We start from the raw sequence: 17,785 nt of genomic DNA on the forward strand, positions 1-17,785 counted from the left end.
TGGTTTGCCAGTACCTAGAGTTGCAAGCACAGGCAAGAAACTGTAAACCCTTAGAATTTCAGATATCAAGCCAAAGCTCCACAACGCCACTCTCTGAAGAGGTGAAAAATACATGGGGTTGATACCAAGCCAGAAAGAAATTTCAACTTCACCGATATTTCGAGATATTAAAGTTCTAATTAACAATCTTTTTCTTTGTGTGTGTGTGTGTGTGTGTGTGTGTGTGTGTGTGTGTGTGTGTGTGTGTGTGTGTGTGTGTCTGTGTGTGTGTGTGTGTGTGTGTGTAAATATATATATATATATATATATATATATATATATATATATACACACACACACACATACATACACCGGGTGTCCAGTTAACTTGGACCAAGAGTTTTAAAAACCTAAGGGCTCTAGAGAAATTGTACAGACTGCATAGTAGCTGTAGTCGTGTGTATTTACAGCCAGTATTTTTTTCATCACGAAGTCCTAATTGTTTTTAATTAGCGAGCTTTTTTAATTGTTTGAATCGCATACATATCAATTACAAAGTTGTAGGGCACCTCAAATAACCTCCGAATCAAGCATTTGTTTCCTGCTCAGCTTTGCCTCGTTGGTTTTCCCAAGAAAAAACAAAAGCACACGAAACATCCTAACCACGAAATTATAGATACGCGCTCGCGCGCCGCTACTCAAACATTCCCAAGCAAATAGCCACGGATACACGGCTTTACTGGCGGCGGCAGCTCGATACAGGTGTTCACACTATGTGATTGTTACGGCATCACGAGAACACGCCGCTGACACATTGATAAGCGGAACGGAGTCATAGGGGGGAGGGAGGGTTTTCGAAGCTGGGAAACCGCGACGGCGCACTTGCTCATCTTGTTCTGTAGATAGGCACGCCCGGAACGTATGTTCCTTTTGTTCCCTTTAGTAATAGAAACAAACTTTACGCAGGCTATGTCCATCTAATGTGTTTTGGCGGATCTGTACGGCCAGCAATGCTGTTGTCGATTACTTAAATAATTTTTGCTTTATATGTCAGTGCGTAGGTAATAACGGGAGGTCTCAATGGTACCACGCCAGTGACATGCTCTTCAAGAAGACAGTCATGCCTTTCACGAATGACGAGAGGGGTAAAATGAACCTGGCTCTGGGGGTTGCGCACGGCAACAGGAGGAAGGCAGCCAAGCTATTCCGGATGTGGCATTGTGGAGGACGGCCTAGTCTGTCAACAATAGTTAGATTGTACGAAGTCCTTGCGAGACAGGTAGCTTCACAAGAAAGTGACACAGGACTGCGATGGTAGTTCAAAAAGCAGCAACGGATGTTTTGGCATTCTTTGCTGCTAACCCTCACGGTAGTGTGTGCGACGCCAGTGCGGAGGCGGGAACCTCAAGGTCCAGCCTCCAACACAAGTGTTGGAAAGAATTGAGTACTGTGTTGTTTGATATGGTAACCTGTTTGAGCACATGCTATAAGTGGCAGTGGAAAATAACTGCTCAAAACTGGTGTAAAACGTGACTTCTAACACACCTTCATGGTGTCACCCTATCCTTACATAAAGAAAGCTTGCAACAAAGATAGAAATAGGTTTTAAAAAATGCTTTGTTTTGCCTCTTTTCCCCACTTCAAAAGACAGGAAGGGTAACTGGCTAAACCAGTTGCATCTTTTAATGTTTCTTTGTGGGCGGCTGAGACTGTTTCCGTGCTTTTGGTTTATTTTTTATTGAAATAAACTCCTGTGTAGCTCTTTTCTGTTCTTCCGAGAGCTGCCCTTTTTTTTTTTTTCTTTTCTTTTTTCGTGCTCTTTTGCGTACTGTTTTTTTATTTATTTTTTAGATTGGTTGAATTTCTTTTGTAGCTTTGTTTCAGGATACGCGAAGGTTAAAGCTATCCCGAGCATGATGGAGCACAACATTCTTGCGTCTGCAGATGCTGACGGTTATCGCACCATGCTAGTTGAAGCTAGTAATGAAACTTTGTACAATGTGGCAATAAACGAATGCAGCCGTATATCTTTAAAAGGTTGCTTTGAGGCGCTTGTGTAGCAGCGCGCGAGCCCACATCTATTTCACATTTCGCGGGCTTTTGTTCTTTTCCTGGAAAAAACAACCAGGCACACTTCAGCACGAAATAAATGCTTGATTCGGAGGCTATTTGAGGTTCCCTACAACAGGGCCAGGATCATTTTAGCCTTCCGATCATTTGTGAAGGGCGTAACTGTCTTCTTGAAGAGCAGGTCACTGGTGTGGTACCGTGGAGATTTCCTGTTATTATCTACCCACTGACACATCAAGCAAAATGATTTACGTAATTGACAACAGCATATGCTGGTCGTACAGATCCGCCAAAACGCATTAGATAGACATTGCCTGCGCAAGTTTGTTTCTATTGCTAAAGGGAACAAAAGGAGCATACGTTCCGGGCGTGCCTATCTACAGAACAAGAGTGTGCAAAATTACAGTCCCAAGTGCACCATCACGATTTCCCGGCTTCGAAACCCCCCCCCCCCCCTACGGCTCCGCTATGCTCATCAATGCGTCAGCGTCATGTTCTCATGATACTGCAACCATCACATAGCGTGAAGCCCTGTATCGAGCTGCCGCCTCTAGTAAAGCCATGTATCCGTGGTTTGTTTCGCGTGATTTTTGTTTTTCTCGGAAAAACCAAGGAGGCAAAGCTGAGCACGAAACAAATGCTTGATTCGAAGGTTATTTAATACCCCTGTCATGCGGGCAAGTTAAGTGCACTTACGGGGAGTGCACTTTGGGACCTTGAGTGACACTTTAGGCTACGTGGTTCTAAACGGGAAAACAGAGTGCACTCGCAGTAAAAAAAATGGTGACAGACTACGAGCGCGTTTTGTGAAAACGTAGATTAAAAAGAAAAGTACTTCTAAAAAGTGATTGTCTTACGTTGTATTATTAATTAAAACAAACTTAATCTATGTTTTTTCAACAAAAAATGAAAATATTTTTTATTAAGAGTGTGGCAAGTCAATGCCTGCCAAGAAAAATGCCTATCCAATCCAGAACGACATAGCGGCGTGTGACGAGGCGGCATTTGATACTACTCGAACAGAATATGAACATGTTTTAGGCTATTATTTGTGCACAAGAGCTGTTCAACCACTAAAATGAACTTCTGTGTCCTTTTTTTTTATGCATTACATTTTATACCATTGAAACCGCTGGCAACGAGGCTACGCACTCGGCCAGCAAAGTGTGTTCCGTGAACGCACTTCGACCGGAGTACACTCTGCAGCGAGTGACACTCCACTTGCGACGTTTAGATTGCGCAAAGTGCACTTAACTTGCCCGCTTGACAGGGGTATAAGGTGCCCTACAACTTTATTATTGACATGTTTGCGATTCAAGCAATAATAAGAGTTTGGTAATTAAAACTAATTAATTAAATAAAACTTTGTGATGAAAAAAGTACTGGCTGGTAAGTACACATGACTGTCGCTACTATGCAGTTGGTACGATTTCTCTAGAGCTCTTCCGGTTTTTTAATCTTGGTCCAAGTTAACTGGGACACCCGGTATAGTGGTCTGCTCTGGACCAATGTCAGTTGCACTCCTTGAAGAGGCAGGGACATGTGTCGAGTGAGCTCCTGAACAACAATTTCCAATGTGGTCAATGCGCTTTAAGTCATAGATCCGGGACCTCAAAGAGCTGCGACATAGTGCTAATGCATTTCTCTCGCAATTACTGCCAAATCACCAGTGAATTTTTAATTTCTTTCTCGAGATGCCAGAACTCATGCTTTTTTCATGGAACAGGAACACATTTTGATGATTAAGTGATTGATTTACTTGAATTTTGTTATCATAGACTCAAAGGATATGCCTTTAACAACTCTTAGATTGCTTAGCTCTTTCCGTACCACGCCCATTGGGCATGGTTAGCCCTCTATCGATGGTTTGAAACGGCGCTTTCGAGACCTTCCGTGCCGCTCGTGGACATACTGTGCTATCGGACGTGAAGGAGGAGAACTAGATTTTAGTTTTTTAATCAGTTCGCTTTTTTCCCGCGAGGTGGGGATTTTTAAACATGCTCCCAAGTTTCAAGATCGTCAAAGGAGAACGAAAAAATGGCTGCCCGCTATCGATGGTTTGAAACGCCGCTTTCAAGACCTTCCACGCCGCTCACAGACACACTGCACCATCGGACGTGAAAGAGGAGACAGTATTTTTTTTTTTTTTTTTTTCTAAGCAGTTTGCTTTTTGCCCGCTAAGCAGTGATGTTTAAACGTGCTCCAAAGTTTCGTGATCGTCAAAGCAGAATGCAAAATTGTCCGCCTCCGAAAGCAGCGCACGCTTTGGGAGATCGCAAATATCGCGATTCCGCTGCCTCTGCGGCTGATCTTATCGATACATCAAATAGTAGCGAGTCAGAGGACGCTGACTTTTCTTCGGACTTTGAGTCTGAAAGTGACGGCGACGCAAACCAGCCCGGTACATCGGCGGCCGCAGCTCGGCTCGCCCAACTGTAGTGCTTGCAGTTAAATTTTTGTAGTGGAATACCTTTTCAACTAAAAGTTTTGATTTTTTTGGAGATAGTGCCTAATAGATGGCAATACATTTTGTATATCTCATAATTTTCGTAACATTTTTTTCTTAGTAGATACAAGCGTGTCTTTACAAACTTTGTTCAGTTTTATCGCACAATCTTGATTTTAACAATTTATATCTTTTTTTATGACATACATCCGTTAATAAACTTTTATGCATGAAAAGTGCGTTCATTTTGCTTTCTGTTTATGTATTACTATAAATATTGAGTGCAGTAGTTCCTTCAGAAAAATACATCTGCTGTAACATACAAAAAACACCTATTTTCCCCTTGGTAAGGAAGAGCTAAGGAGAATCTTCTGGAAATGTTGTGCAGAGGGAGAGCTCGTGTCCTACTTGCCAGATGTCATGCGGCAAGTCCTCCTCTTCCTGACAGCGCCGTCATACCGAGCGAAGGAGCTGGCCATTAGTGCCATCGGCTCTGCTGGCAAGTATTGATTCACCGGTTAACACCCAAAATAATCAACTATAATTGTCATGCCCCCCACCCTTCTTCATTTTTTCTACTACTTCTTGAAGAGCGGGGATAAGGGGGTGGGGTGGGGGGGGAGGGGTTATGACTGCTATATATCCTGCCACTCACTTGGCCCCTGCTATTACTTTTCTTTTATTCGCCAACAAAGCTGTATACTGCGAACACTTTCAAAATGTTTAGAGGTTGCCTGGGGCAGTTAGCACAATTCTTGTCTCGAAGAAGTGGACATTACTTGCATAAGAAATTCAAATGCATAATCGACTAAATAGCGAAAATTCACTAATGCAGTTTTTAACTAATTACCTTATGGCCCATATTGCAATTTACAAGTTATCCCGGCCACGGCGGCTGCATTTTGATGGCGGCAAAATGCGAAAACACCCGTGTACTTAGATTTAGGCACACATTATAGAACCCCAGTTGGTCCAAATTATTCCAGAGCCCCCCCCCCTCTTCGGCGTGCCCCATAATCAGATCGTGGTTGTGGCACGTAGAACCCCATAATTTAATTTTTTAATTTACGAATTCTAGCTGTGGATTTTTCAAGGCTTGGAACGAATTCTCATGATGACACCAGTTTCGAGATATTAATTCCCAAACTTTGCGAAGAAATGCATTGGCGTTTCAGTTAATTTTGTGCTTCAATGCATAAAACAATGTTTTTTTTTAAGAAAGTAACTGGAACGCCAATGCATTGCTCCGCAAAGTTTGGCAATTAATATCTGGTACCTGGTGTCATCCTGAGAATTCGTCCCAAGCGAACTCCACAGTTAGGATTCGCGAATTCTAATATGGGTCATTGGTTAAAAACTTAATTAGTCAATTTTTGGTAATTAAAAGATTATGCATTTCAATTTTTTGTGCAAGTACCGTATTTTCGCGCATTTAACCCGCCCCTTGCATATAACCCGCACCCCTAACTTTGAACTCCACGAAAAAGAAAAAATAACCTCGCGTGTAACCCGCACACATATCCGAAAAAATGAGGACTAGGAAGGGGGTACAACTACGCGCAGTCATCATTTCGTTTTCAAAACGACTGCCGCAACGTTGTCAGTGCTCTCGTCCGATTCACTGCTGCAATCCGAGACTTCATTGCCGCTCTCAGACGTAATCGTCTTCGGAACCATCTCGCAGCAGCTCTGTTGCCGATTTCTTCAGCAGCGGCTACGATCTTCAGTTTCTCTTTCACTGTGAAAGACTGCCGCCAAGGCACACTGGTGATGCCTAACAAGGCTGGCCAACTGTGCATACAAGAAACGGCACCTGACTCATGCGAAAAGCGTGCGAAAAGCATCTAGCCAGACTATAGATGTGGATCTGGCTATAACCTGTGTTGGCCTCTTATTGGCTTAACACGCGTCGATGTCGATAGGCATGTGGACAACGCGGACTCTGCACGGCAGGCCGCGCGTTGCCGTGAAGCCGACCCCTCTCTTCCCGAATTTTCGCAGATAACCCGCACCCCCACTTCTTAAGCAATTTTTTCCAATTTTTGGTGCGGGTTATATGCGAGAAAATACGGTAATGTCCACCTCTTCGAGTAGACCAGCTCATGAACTAGAATTGTGCTATCCACCACAGGCAACCTTTGAAAATTTTTTAAAGTGTTCTAAACAGATCACAGAAAGCTGTCACAGCTAATTTTGTCTGGATGTTGCTAGCCTAATTGCAATACAGTAGGGTATAGGAATTTTTATTACAAAATGAGATGCATCATTAATGAAAAGTCTCTCTATTAAGCTGTCTCACTATTTTCTCTAATCCTGGTCCTGTTGCTTTTCCCACAAATGCAGCCAACGCTACGAAAGAGGCAATGCTGCCATACTTCCCTCAGATCATAGGTGACCTCAAGCAATATCTAACAGAGCACCAATCGGAGCAGAATGCTACGCTTCGAACTCAAGCTGTCGGTGAGGCTGCAGCAGAGCTGCTAGGGCCACATTACTTTATCATGGTACATGAACTTTCTAATCACATTTTCAGACACGTTGGGCTGTTTGGCTAGGACTGTTGGAGCTTCCAATTTTTTGCCAATGGCTCCAGAGTGTGTGATACTCGGGTTACAGCTGATCAATGCAGTTGATGATCCTGATTTGCGCAGAAGCACGTGAGTAGCATACACTGTTTCTGCCTCTTGAAAATTCTGGATTGCAGTCGCCCTCCACATAACCTCAATATGATACATGTAACTTTCTGAAGGCGCAGCTTTCTTCCATTTACTTTTTTTTTTAACTACCGCTGGTGCTCTGTCATATCACAGTGAACAGAGCTTGTGTAACACTTGCCTTGCAGGTATGGAATGTTTGCATCTGTGTCTTCAGTGCTAGGAGAACACATGACAAAGTTTTTGGAACCTATCCTGGATCACATGTTTACTTCCTTGCAGTCCACTGAAGGTGTTGTGGTATGTTGGATTTGTGGATTTCAGGAATGTACAAATGCTATGATTTTTTTTAATACTGATTCAATACCGCTCTTTTATTTGTCCTTCAAATTATGTCTTATTTATAAAAATTTACAAGCACACTAATATTTCAAACACTTCTGAACAATTTGCATACACAGAAGCAAGGCTGTGAACACGAAACTCATTCAAATGGGCCCTAATCTTTTGTGAAATCACAGCTTCTGCTGATTTCTTCAGTGTTATTCTGTACATGTATGAAAGCATGCAAACAGCATTGCAGTGGCTGAAGAACCATCTGTGTTATTTTAAATGTATCAAAACAGGTACTTAGGGCAAGCTTGACAGCAGGTCAGTTTTCTGCAGCTTGCTAACACAGATGCAGCGCAGGTTTATTAGGTAGTGCTCCAACTGTACTAAATATATTGCCTTCACTCTTGGTGTCTTTGATATCTGTAATATTCTTTTTCTTCAATTTACCTTAGCAAGCACGCTCATTTTTGTTCTGCCCACTTCCCTTTATAATGTAGCCTTTCCTTGCTGCTTAACACCTTCGCTTTTGCCCATTCGGTGCTCTGCCGCACCTGGTGTACCGTGTCATATTTTCCTGCTTCGTTGAGTGTGTTCTTCGTGCAAAAAAATTGCTCTGAAATCTGTTACAGCCATCACACTTACAAAATGTCTGATTTATTTTGTTTGCATAAGACTTCCGCGTCAGATGCAGTAAAATATATATATATATAAGTAGAATGCCTCTTGGGACTTTTGAACTTGGCCCTCGAAACTAAGCACAACATTGAATGTTGTGCTTCACTGCTTCACAGTTTTCGGTAATAAGTGCTGAAAAAAAATTAGCCCACTTGGTAAGCCTGTGCGCTTTTTTTCGAGCCTGGTACTCTAGTTACAACGACTACAACAACAGAGCGGAGTCTGGTGAGCAGGAAGCTTTCCATTGTTTTACACACTCCTCCTGCTGAAAGTGTAAACAAATATAAATATGCCTATCAAGTGTGTAAAACCTAAAACGCCATAAAAGAGCCTCCAATGTGCTGCCATCTATGAAATTAGCCAGAAATAGCTGCTCTTTTAGCAGCCAGCGAATTTCTGGTCACTCAGACTTTGGCCTTGGGTGTCACAGCCGCCGGACCGCCGGGTGTGGAAGCGAATGGGTTAAAGCGAGAAAGCTCAAACACCATTACACATCAAGGAAAATTAAAACAACTTGATCATCTTTCTTTCTTGTCATGAAAGTACATTTGTCAAAAAAAAACCTGTTATTTGAGTTAAAAATTTACTAGTCTAGTACGTAAATAATTAGTAATTAGTTTGCTTGGCTATACATAAATTAAACTTCACTCCACCATGTCAAATGCTACTATGGCTTTTGCCTTAAGTTTCCCGCACTTAAATCATATTTTGAGGTATTTAACTCGGCGGGCTTCTTGGTGTTTAGATCATAAAATCAGCAGTATATATACTATAAAGGGGTGCTAGTTTGTTACTTTTCAAAAATGACAAGTTTTTGCTTCTCTGTCTCTCTCCTCGTGTCGTAGACACAGCCTGCAGGCACTTCTGGTTCTAGCATCCAACTCTTTGATGACCTTGAGGAGAGTGATGATGAGGCTGCTGAAATAGACGCTGATGGTGCAGGAGATGCTTCGGATGATGATGACAGCGATGAGGATAATGAGCAAAGGTTAGTCCAACTAACAGCTGTCTACTTTAAAATCTGAAACCTGCCGTGGTTGCTTAGTGGTTATGGGTGTTGGGCTGCTAAGCACGAGGTCGCGGGATCAAATCCCGGCCCCGGCGGCCGCATTTCAATGGGGGCGAAATGCAGAAACCACCCGTGTACATAGATTCAGGTGCACGTTAAAGAACCCCAGGTGGTCCAAATTAATCCGGAGTCCTCCACTACGGCATGTCTCATAATCACATTGTGGTTTTGGCAAGTAAAACACCGTTCTTTGTGTGTGATCTGCCAGCACTTTTGACTGTCTTTGAGCGGAAAACAAATGTCGCATTCCAGTACAGTAATACCTCGAATATTCGAATATTATGGGACTGAAAAAAATGTGCACATTAAGCGAATGTCGAATTATCAAAGGCATAAAAAAACAATAAACAAATGCTTATAATATCAACATGCTTTTATTTACTGAATGAATCGGCAACTCCTGTTCCTATTTTGTGCAGAAGCTGCAATGCTCGTCATCTTGTGACGTATTGGCGCTCGCAGCACATCTTTATCTGAGACACACTCTTGATTACCGCATGCACATCCTGTTTATTTTTTCTCCAGTGAGCTGGTCACCAACATTGTCTGTTCATCACTATGTAGCCGGCGCCTTTCATCCTCAACAGCTTGCGCCATGTTTGCGACATTGTGTGCACAGCCATTGCACCGAGTCATAACGAAACTGTTTGCCCCAATCACTGCGGACGAAACTGTGGCCGCTATCGACGCGATCATGGACAGGGACCATACAGTTCTGGAAGCACGTGGCTAGCACGTGCCCCTAGTAGAAAACAATACTACTGTTTTCCGTAACTTCTGCGGACGAAACTGCGGCCGCTATCGATTCGATCATGGAGTTATAAGGCACGCGGGCAATGCGGTGTTATGTGCAGCAGTAAATACAAGAATAAAGGCTATAGATGCGCCCAATCCGCCTGACGGGACCACAGTGTCAGTTCGAATAAACCGGCAGTTCAAATTAAGCGTGTTCGAATTGACGAGATTCAACTGTATATAGGGTGTCCCAGCTAACTTCAGCGAAAGTTTAGAAATATTAGATTTGCTATTGCAGGACGCAACTAAAAGAATACTATTGTTGGCCATTCTATAAAAGAAATCGCAATTTTTGCATTTTGTTTTGTTAAGCAAGATTATTTAATTTAGTTCACAAGTCTTAAGGTTAAGGACATCCAATGAGAAAGTCTTAGTCTTAGAGCATTCTAAGAATTGTCCAATCTGTGTTTTTTGCTGTCGTAAAGGAGGCCTGTGAAATGCGAAAAAAGAAAGCATGTGACTTCACACTTGTGCGCTGCAATCACAGTTAAACATGCCAGCATGGATGAACAGCCCTGATGAGCTAGTGTGCTACAGATTAGAAAGTGGCAGCATGGTTTTGAGGCTTATTCTGCTTATTGCCATCATAAACAACATGTCTGTTGCTTTCAGCAGTGCAACTGAGACCAATTGCTAGAGTGAATTTTCAAGCCAATGCCTGCATCACTGCCTGTCACTTTCTCATCGGTAACAATCTACGTTAAAAGTGCTGTTCGTTCATATGTGGCATGCTCAGAGCACTGCAGTTGTGGTGTGCAAGCACACAGTCACATGGGTTTTTTTCATACTAAAATTTACAGGCTTTCTTAATGATGTAGGAAAAATGATTGGGCAGGAGGTAAGAATTTAGATACTGCTTAATCAGTCATTTCCTAAATGCTCTACAACTTTCTCTCAGATATTTTTGCCTAAGTTCAAGGGACCCTTAAGCAATTTTAGTAGGGACCCTTTAAGTAGGGACCCTTTAAGTAGGGACCCTTTAACAAATTTGTTGGGTCCCAAAAGTGTGCTTTCTAATTGTATTGTTTACTTATGTTAAATAAACTTTCAAACTAAACTTTCAACTTTTGACGATTTTGTACAAATCTACTGAGTCAATAGGGTAGGTCCTTCTGATCATTAAGTGACCATTTAAGCGCTCCACGTAAAGCGCATAATTTATTATAAGGTTTTCAAAATGTGCATCACTACCAATCCCAGCGGCACCACTCCCCTGAGTTTTCAGCCACCCATCGCCACCTATGTAGTGGGCGCTGATGACGTCAATCAGGCAAGCTATCCAATCCACTGCCCACGTTGCATCCTTGATAATTTTCCAACTTTATGCTGAACAAATGTTGTTGTAATAGTTGGAATTTGGTTAATTTGTTTCTATTAAAAAAATAACAAAGAGAGTGCATAATATATCAGGACTTGTTGCTGGGCTAGTTGGTTCATCTTATTCTGTAGTGTTTAGATGCAACCAAGGAAGGAAAAAAAGGATCAGAGCAGGAAAGAGCGTCACTTGCAACTAGTTTATTGAAAGCAGACAAGGGTCCAATTTATAGGAAAAGGTGGCCTTATGCGCACATACATTTGCGCACATAACTCAGTTTGAATCATTACCGAATCATATAGTGCAAAAACTGGCGTTCAGTGCTGCGTAAAGCCACAGACGTATCACTGACACAGATGTCACGTTCATAGCAATGAAATATGCCTCCATTAATTCCCGTGCCAGGGAATCTTTGCTTTTGCCAAGAATGCGGATATTGAAAAAGTCTGCCTCACATGTGCAGGAATCACAGTGCATAGGTTAATGTGCACTAATCTTATTCTTGATAGACAGCTCATGTTCCCTTGCCCTATCATTGATGCAACGGCTGTCTGTGATATAAACCGTGCCGCAATGAAGTGGAATTTCGTACACCACACCGACCGCGCAAGTCACATACGGCCTTGTATGATTTTTACACAGCGGGTCAACTTCTGCGGGTCTGCGATGCGAGGGCACAAGCCAGCAAGCTTCCGTGGAGCCGAAAGGTGATACGAACCTGGCTGGTACGAATTTCGGTGTGATACGAATTCGTAACATTCCCCGGCCGAAATACATTGCTCACAATACGAAAAAAATCGGCTGTTCCGAACGTGTTGCCGCGCCGCTACGGATCATACGAACGCGTGAGCAACAGCGGCGGCGGCCGACCCAGCGGGGCCACCGGCTCAGACAAGCCGGCACAGCGGGATCTGGGTGGGATCCATAGTCGCCAAGCAACCGACTACGTCACGCGGCTGCGCAATCTCTCATTGCTCCCCACGTCAAGCAGACGGGACCACATCACAGCCTAGCCGATGCTTAGCGAGAAATTAGACGAGGACCAATGCTGCAACGATGACCGCGGCGCAGCCCCGACGGCAAAAATGCTCCCTGCACTCGACTTGCTCAGGCGTTCAGTGGCGTGCGCAAACATTCCCAAGATCACGTGCGCGCACTTATATGCCTTTCAGAAGGCGATCGTTGACGATTTGGACAAGAAGAAAACGTCCCGTTGATACGTTTTTCAAGGGACCGCGAAAGAAAAAGAGAGAGAAAAAAAGCTGCAGTTTCGCCCGAAAGGTGAAGCAATTAACCGAAACGCAGCAGCAGCAGCAGCGAGCGAATTGACCTTTGCGCTGTCTCTCGCTTCAACGCGAACTAAACGTCGAAGGCATACAAAGCTAATGACACTAGGCGCACTTTGTCAACATCGCAGATCATTTTGACGATAAGGTCCACGCGGGCGCGCACTATGCGCACGTCCCAGATCGCTTTCAGGATACGGCAGTAACGGCACCCGCGCGGGTGCGTCGTATCTGCACGTGCCGGTCGCTTGTTGCAACTTAAACCGCGCACAGCAGCACGCCAAATCATGTGGCAGCGCCTCCGACCGGCATTGCTCCGACCACCGCCAGATCGAGAGCAAAAGCTTAGGCGAGACCCTCAACGCCGCGCGGAGTAAAAAAAAAGAAAAGAAAGAAAAAGGAAACCGCGGCGTCACGCCAAGGTCGCCGTTTCTGTGTGGCGCTGGAACACGCGTGTACGTGCCGACGTCTCAGCCAACGCTGAGGGAAGCAACACCGGAGGCCCAGTTTGGCCAACGCTTAACGGCAGAAACCGAAACTTCAGGGAGCGTGCTAAGCGGCGCCAAGCCGGCGGGAGCGGCGGACGCACACGGAGACAGTGCACGGAGACAGTCGGAAGGTGAGGGAGGCTACGAGGGTGTTGAGAGGAAGGGCAAGGGGAGCCACCGAAGCAACAGAGTTGCCGAGGCCAAATCCGCTTCCCTGCCACCCTCCTCCCTCGCCTGCGACGGTCCCCGCGCGCGCGCACCGTCGCCGTGTCGCCTCTTCACAACCACAACCTCGCTCTCTCGCCATGCCTGCGCCGCCCGCTCCCTGAAGTTTCGTTTTCTGCCGTTAACGCGAAGCGAGCGCGGGCAGTTTCGTAGCCCTCGCTCGATATGTGCTTGCGCGCCGCAATATTTCACGAATCACACCGTTCGTACGTCGTGCTATGGTGCACGAATATTTCAAAAATAAGTCCTTTTAATTCGAACAAATTTTTGGGCCCCTGCGAGTTCGAGTTATCGAGATTCGACTATACATGGAAGTCAATTGGATTTGGGTCGGGACCGCGAAAACGCGACGTAGCAGCCGGGAAAACGCAGCAGTGAGGAAGGTATCAATGGGATTCCACTATTAGAAATCTTTTCTGGTAAAAATAAATTCATTTTTCTTGATATTGTGTATGTTTTGATGATACAAATTTCGGGTGATACGAATATTTCACGCGACCCCGCGAGATTCGTATCACCGAGGTTTTACTGTATATCCCATAAAAGGTGTGTGTGATCAGGCCAAATCTTTTTGTTTTAGTGCATGGTCTCAAGAGAGCGATCTGGATCAGAGAGCAAACGGGGATAGCCAATATTCTAATTGACATTAAGCGAAAAAAATGGAGCTGGGCAGGGCCATGTAACGCATAGGATGGATAACCAGTGGACCATTAGAGTTACAGAATGAATACCAAGAGAAGGGAAGCGCAGTTGAGGACGGTAGAAAACTAGGTGGAGTGATGAAGTTAGGAAATTTTCAGGTGCAAGTTGGAATCGGCTAGCGCAAGATAGGGGTAATTGGAGATTGCAGGGAGAGGCCTTCGTCCTGCAGTGGACATAAATATAGTCTGATGATGATGATACTATAGTAAATGTGCAGTATGGTATTTTGGCAAAAGTTGATACAAAAATACGTGTAAACATTTGCTGATTTCATTGTCACTCCCATATTTTTCTGCCCTAATTTTTGCCAAAAACACATTGTGTATGCATGCTTTCCCATTTCCTTGTCTTCAAACTGGCTAATATAGAAATTGGTTGACATTCAGTATTTTGCGTATCTCCCTTTTAAAGAAGCTTTCATGATTGGTTGGATGTTGATTTTATTCTGAGCAAAAGCAAAGCACTAAAAAAGTCGCAGTTTCGCCCAAAAGGCGAAGCATCAATTGCAGTTGCAAATTAGTAGAGAGCTATATGGAGTAAGGATAGTAGTTCTATCGGCTGCATAAACTTGGACACACTCACTTACTAACTGAATTAACAAGCATGGTCTCAGCGCGCACAAGCAAACATCAGAGGTGCGACTCCTGCGCTAATTACGTCATTTTGATACAAACGCAGATTCCTGTACCAATCTGCGCCAAACACAGAAAATTGACCGAAATTGCACCACGACGCACCATAACGGCTTCGGCATGTGTGCTCCGGCAGTGGCCACGAACAGCGAGCAGATTCGTTCACCGAAAAAGAGTGCAGCCATTCACATTCTGCAGACCGCGCAACGCGCCTCCCTCACAGTTTCTCATGATTTTCGCGCTTATAACACTGTGCTTTTTGGCGCTTCCGGCAAGTGCACGCAGCCACTCCCTGCTGTTGTCACTGCTGTCGGAACGGCCAGGGCAGCTGTAATTAGAATACGGTTGGGGGGGAGTGGGCCGAGCGGTGTGGCGCTCCCTAGCTGAGGCTCAAAACAATGAAAAGTAGGCTGAGGGCACTGCGAGCGAACTAGATATTAGGGAGGCGCGTGCTGCAGTGGGTTCAGCAGGCGGGCGTCTCTGTCCCCAGAGTCAGTATACCGTAAAAATATTCCAATCTGTTTTTATGACCACATGGGCGAGGCCTGAGCCATTTTGACGTATCGCGAATGAATAATGGCAGATTTGGAATAAAAAGTCAAGTTTCGCCCGAAAGGTGAAGCATCGATTGCGATAGCAAACCAGTATACAGCTGTGTGAAGTAAGGATAGTTGTTTTATCGGCCGTATAAACTAGTAAACGTTTGCTTACTAAATTAACAAGCATGGTGTCACGCACGCACAAGCAAACATGAACATATCTCACTCGACCACGGAAACTCGCTGTCTAAACACTAGAGTGAGAAAGCGTGGCAGCAGCAGAGTGCAAAGGGACCTTCGTGCAGTCTGTTGCTTCAACGCAAACTGAGGGGGGAGAACCCAGCACCTACAAAGGTATGAGCCGTCCGCGCACCTAGCTAGACACTGCCCCTAACCCAGATTGCTTTCAAGAGAGGCCCCGCGCTACCACGGGCGGCCGGGCAATCCGCAGTTGCTGCCAGAGTACAACGCCCCCCCTCCCACCTTCGTGCTGCCCTCTCGCTTCAACGCTAACTAAGCGACGAGCACGAAGCTATGAGCACTCACACTCTGTCCCCATCGCAGGTCGCTTTCAAGATGGGGCCCCCGCTGCCGCGCCATACGCATCAGCTGCTGAAGAACGCCCCCCCCCCCCCCCCTCCCTTTTTTGGCCCCACAATGCCTTGCGCGTGACTGAAAACGGCGCGCGGGCGACAATGTTATCACCCCTGGACTTTATACGCATCACGACAACGACGACGGCAGAAACGTGCCTGGAGTGTCCATATAACTGATATCGCAATAAAGACAGATTGGAATAGTTTGACGTTATACCAGCCACTGGGGTTGATTACGCTGAGAACGAGATCGCGGGATCGAATCCCGGCCGCGGCAGCCGCATTTCAATGGAGGCGAAATGCAAAAACGCCCGTTTGCTTGCGTTGTAGTGCACGTTAAAGAACCCAGGTGGTCAAAATTAATCCGGAGCCCTCCACTATGGCATGCCTCATAATCAGAACTGGTTTTGGCATGTAAAACCCCAGAAAGAAGAAGAAGAATGGGATTGATTACGACTCTCTGGATCTGCGGTGACATGTGGTGACCCAGCAATTATGTTGGCGCGTCCATTGGACCGCATAATTTGAGCACATTTTCCACTATCATCATGAGCGTTGGTGCGGGGATATATAGTTCGATTGTAGTTCTACCAATGTTTTCGGCTTTACAGGAAAACACGCGCCGTGCCGCTGCTCGAACCACTCTTCCATATTCTGGTACTCTATAGCTACAAAGCCTGCTTCTACTAGGCGCTTTGTGTTGGGTTATTCTCTGTTTTATTTTGGTTTCAAAGTGCGCCGCCATATTCCATTATTCCACCAAAATTCAGATTGGCCTGCTCCAAGCTGCGCCAAAACGCAATTTTACTTGCTCCAAAATGACTTTGGGCAGTCCTACCCCTAGAACATGAATAGATCACTCGATGACTACAGACAACCACTGTCAAAATGCTGGCATGAGCAAGCGCGGGCAGCGAGTGAAGGTTCATGCAGTCTATTGCAAAAGGAAACTGAGCAGGGAAAATACAGCGCATACAAAGGTAGGAGCCGTGTGCAGATCGCTTTCAAGATATATGGTGCGTGCGACCCGCCCGTAGTCGAGCAAACTGCAAGTACACAGTTGCTGACAGAGTAGAAGGTGCACCCCCTCCCTCTCGCGCTGCCTTCCCGCTTTCCTTATTTCGCCTGGGGATTGAGTCGCCAGTTCCCCTTGCGCTCGGTCACAAGATACACAGTTGGTGCCACAGCTAAACGTCGCCTCCCCTCCCTTCCTCCCATCCCTCCACGGCCTTTGGCACGACTGAAGACGTCGCGTTTGCTCTCCGTCGTGCGTTCACTCTCCGTGACGTTCACTTGCACATACAGCATACCGCGCATGGCGACATCGACAGCAGAAATCCGCTTGGAGTGCCCATATAATTGCTATCGCAATAAAGTCCAATCACATATAAATAATTACCTTGCCAGTTGGACAGTGGAAGGCCTTAAGTTGTTAAATGGTTGGGAGATGGAGTGAAATTTAACTTCTTGTGCTTCAACATGAATTGAGACACTGCAGATTTTTCTCTGCTCCAGTTCCATCAAAATGATTAGGATTTTTTTTTTTCCCTCATTTAGCCAGACATGGGGAAGTATGCCAACCAGGTGATGCCCATCCTGCTGAACCACTTGGGCCAAACAGCAGAGCTGATGGCCCATACACGGAAAGACCCACCAAACCTCAGCAAGACCTTCTATGCACTGGAAACCTTCTGTGAAAACTTAGGTCTGGCGTGCTATGCCCTGTGTTATGACCTAATCTACCTTTCAACTGCTAAGAGAGAAAAAAACCTGCCCCAGTACCTTAGTGGCTACGGTGTTGTGCCGCTGAGCTCGAGGTCCCAAGCTGCCTTGTACATTTGTCAGCCCCAAACACTTCTGACAGCGTGTTTCTGCATCACGAATTTCTGTGATTATTGTGTAATCTGTTTTGTAATTGTCGAGTAAAAGCGTCAGTGTACATTCCAATGTAAAATATTTTGGACTGTTGGTTAGTGATGCA

General features: G+C 45.1%; 1 protein-coding gene across 7 annotated transcripts in view; it reads left to right on the plus strand.

Moving 5' to 3' along the window:
* LOC119435958 (importin-4) overlaps nucleotides 1-17,785 on the plus strand; it is a 175,526-nt gene that overhangs the window by 102,266 nt on the left and 55,475 nt on the right. The window contains exons 16-20 of one of the 7 annotated variants that reach the window (XM_049673006.1): nucleotides 4,884-4,994; nucleotides 6,839-6,955; nucleotides 7,029-7,152; nucleotides 7,338-7,449; nucleotides 9,003-9,145. The exons of 1 other annotated variant lie outside the window; for it this stretch is intronic. In XM_049673006.1, coding sequence (XP_049528963.1) covers nucleotides 4,884-4,994; nucleotides 6,839-6,955; nucleotides 7,029-7,152; nucleotides 7,338-7,449; nucleotides 9,003-9,145 — 607 coding nt within the window. Of the gene's footprint in view, nucleotides 1-4,883; nucleotides 4,995-6,838; nucleotides 6,956-7,028; nucleotides 7,153-7,337; nucleotides 7,450-9,002; nucleotides 9,146-17,361; nucleotides 17,510-17,785 lie in introns of all 7 variants that reach the window. 5 more of the 7 variants (XM_049672998.1, XM_049673013.1, XM_049673016.1 and 2 more) reach the window with 5 other exon arrangements.

Source organism: Dermacentor silvarum, chromosome 1 (genome assembly GCF_013339745.2).
Source record: "Dermacentor silvarum isolate Dsil-2018 chromosome 1, BIME_Dsil_1.4, whole genome shotgun sequence".
NCBI lineage: Eukaryota > Metazoa > Arthropoda > Arachnida > Ixodida > Ixodidae > Dermacentor > Dermacentor silvarum.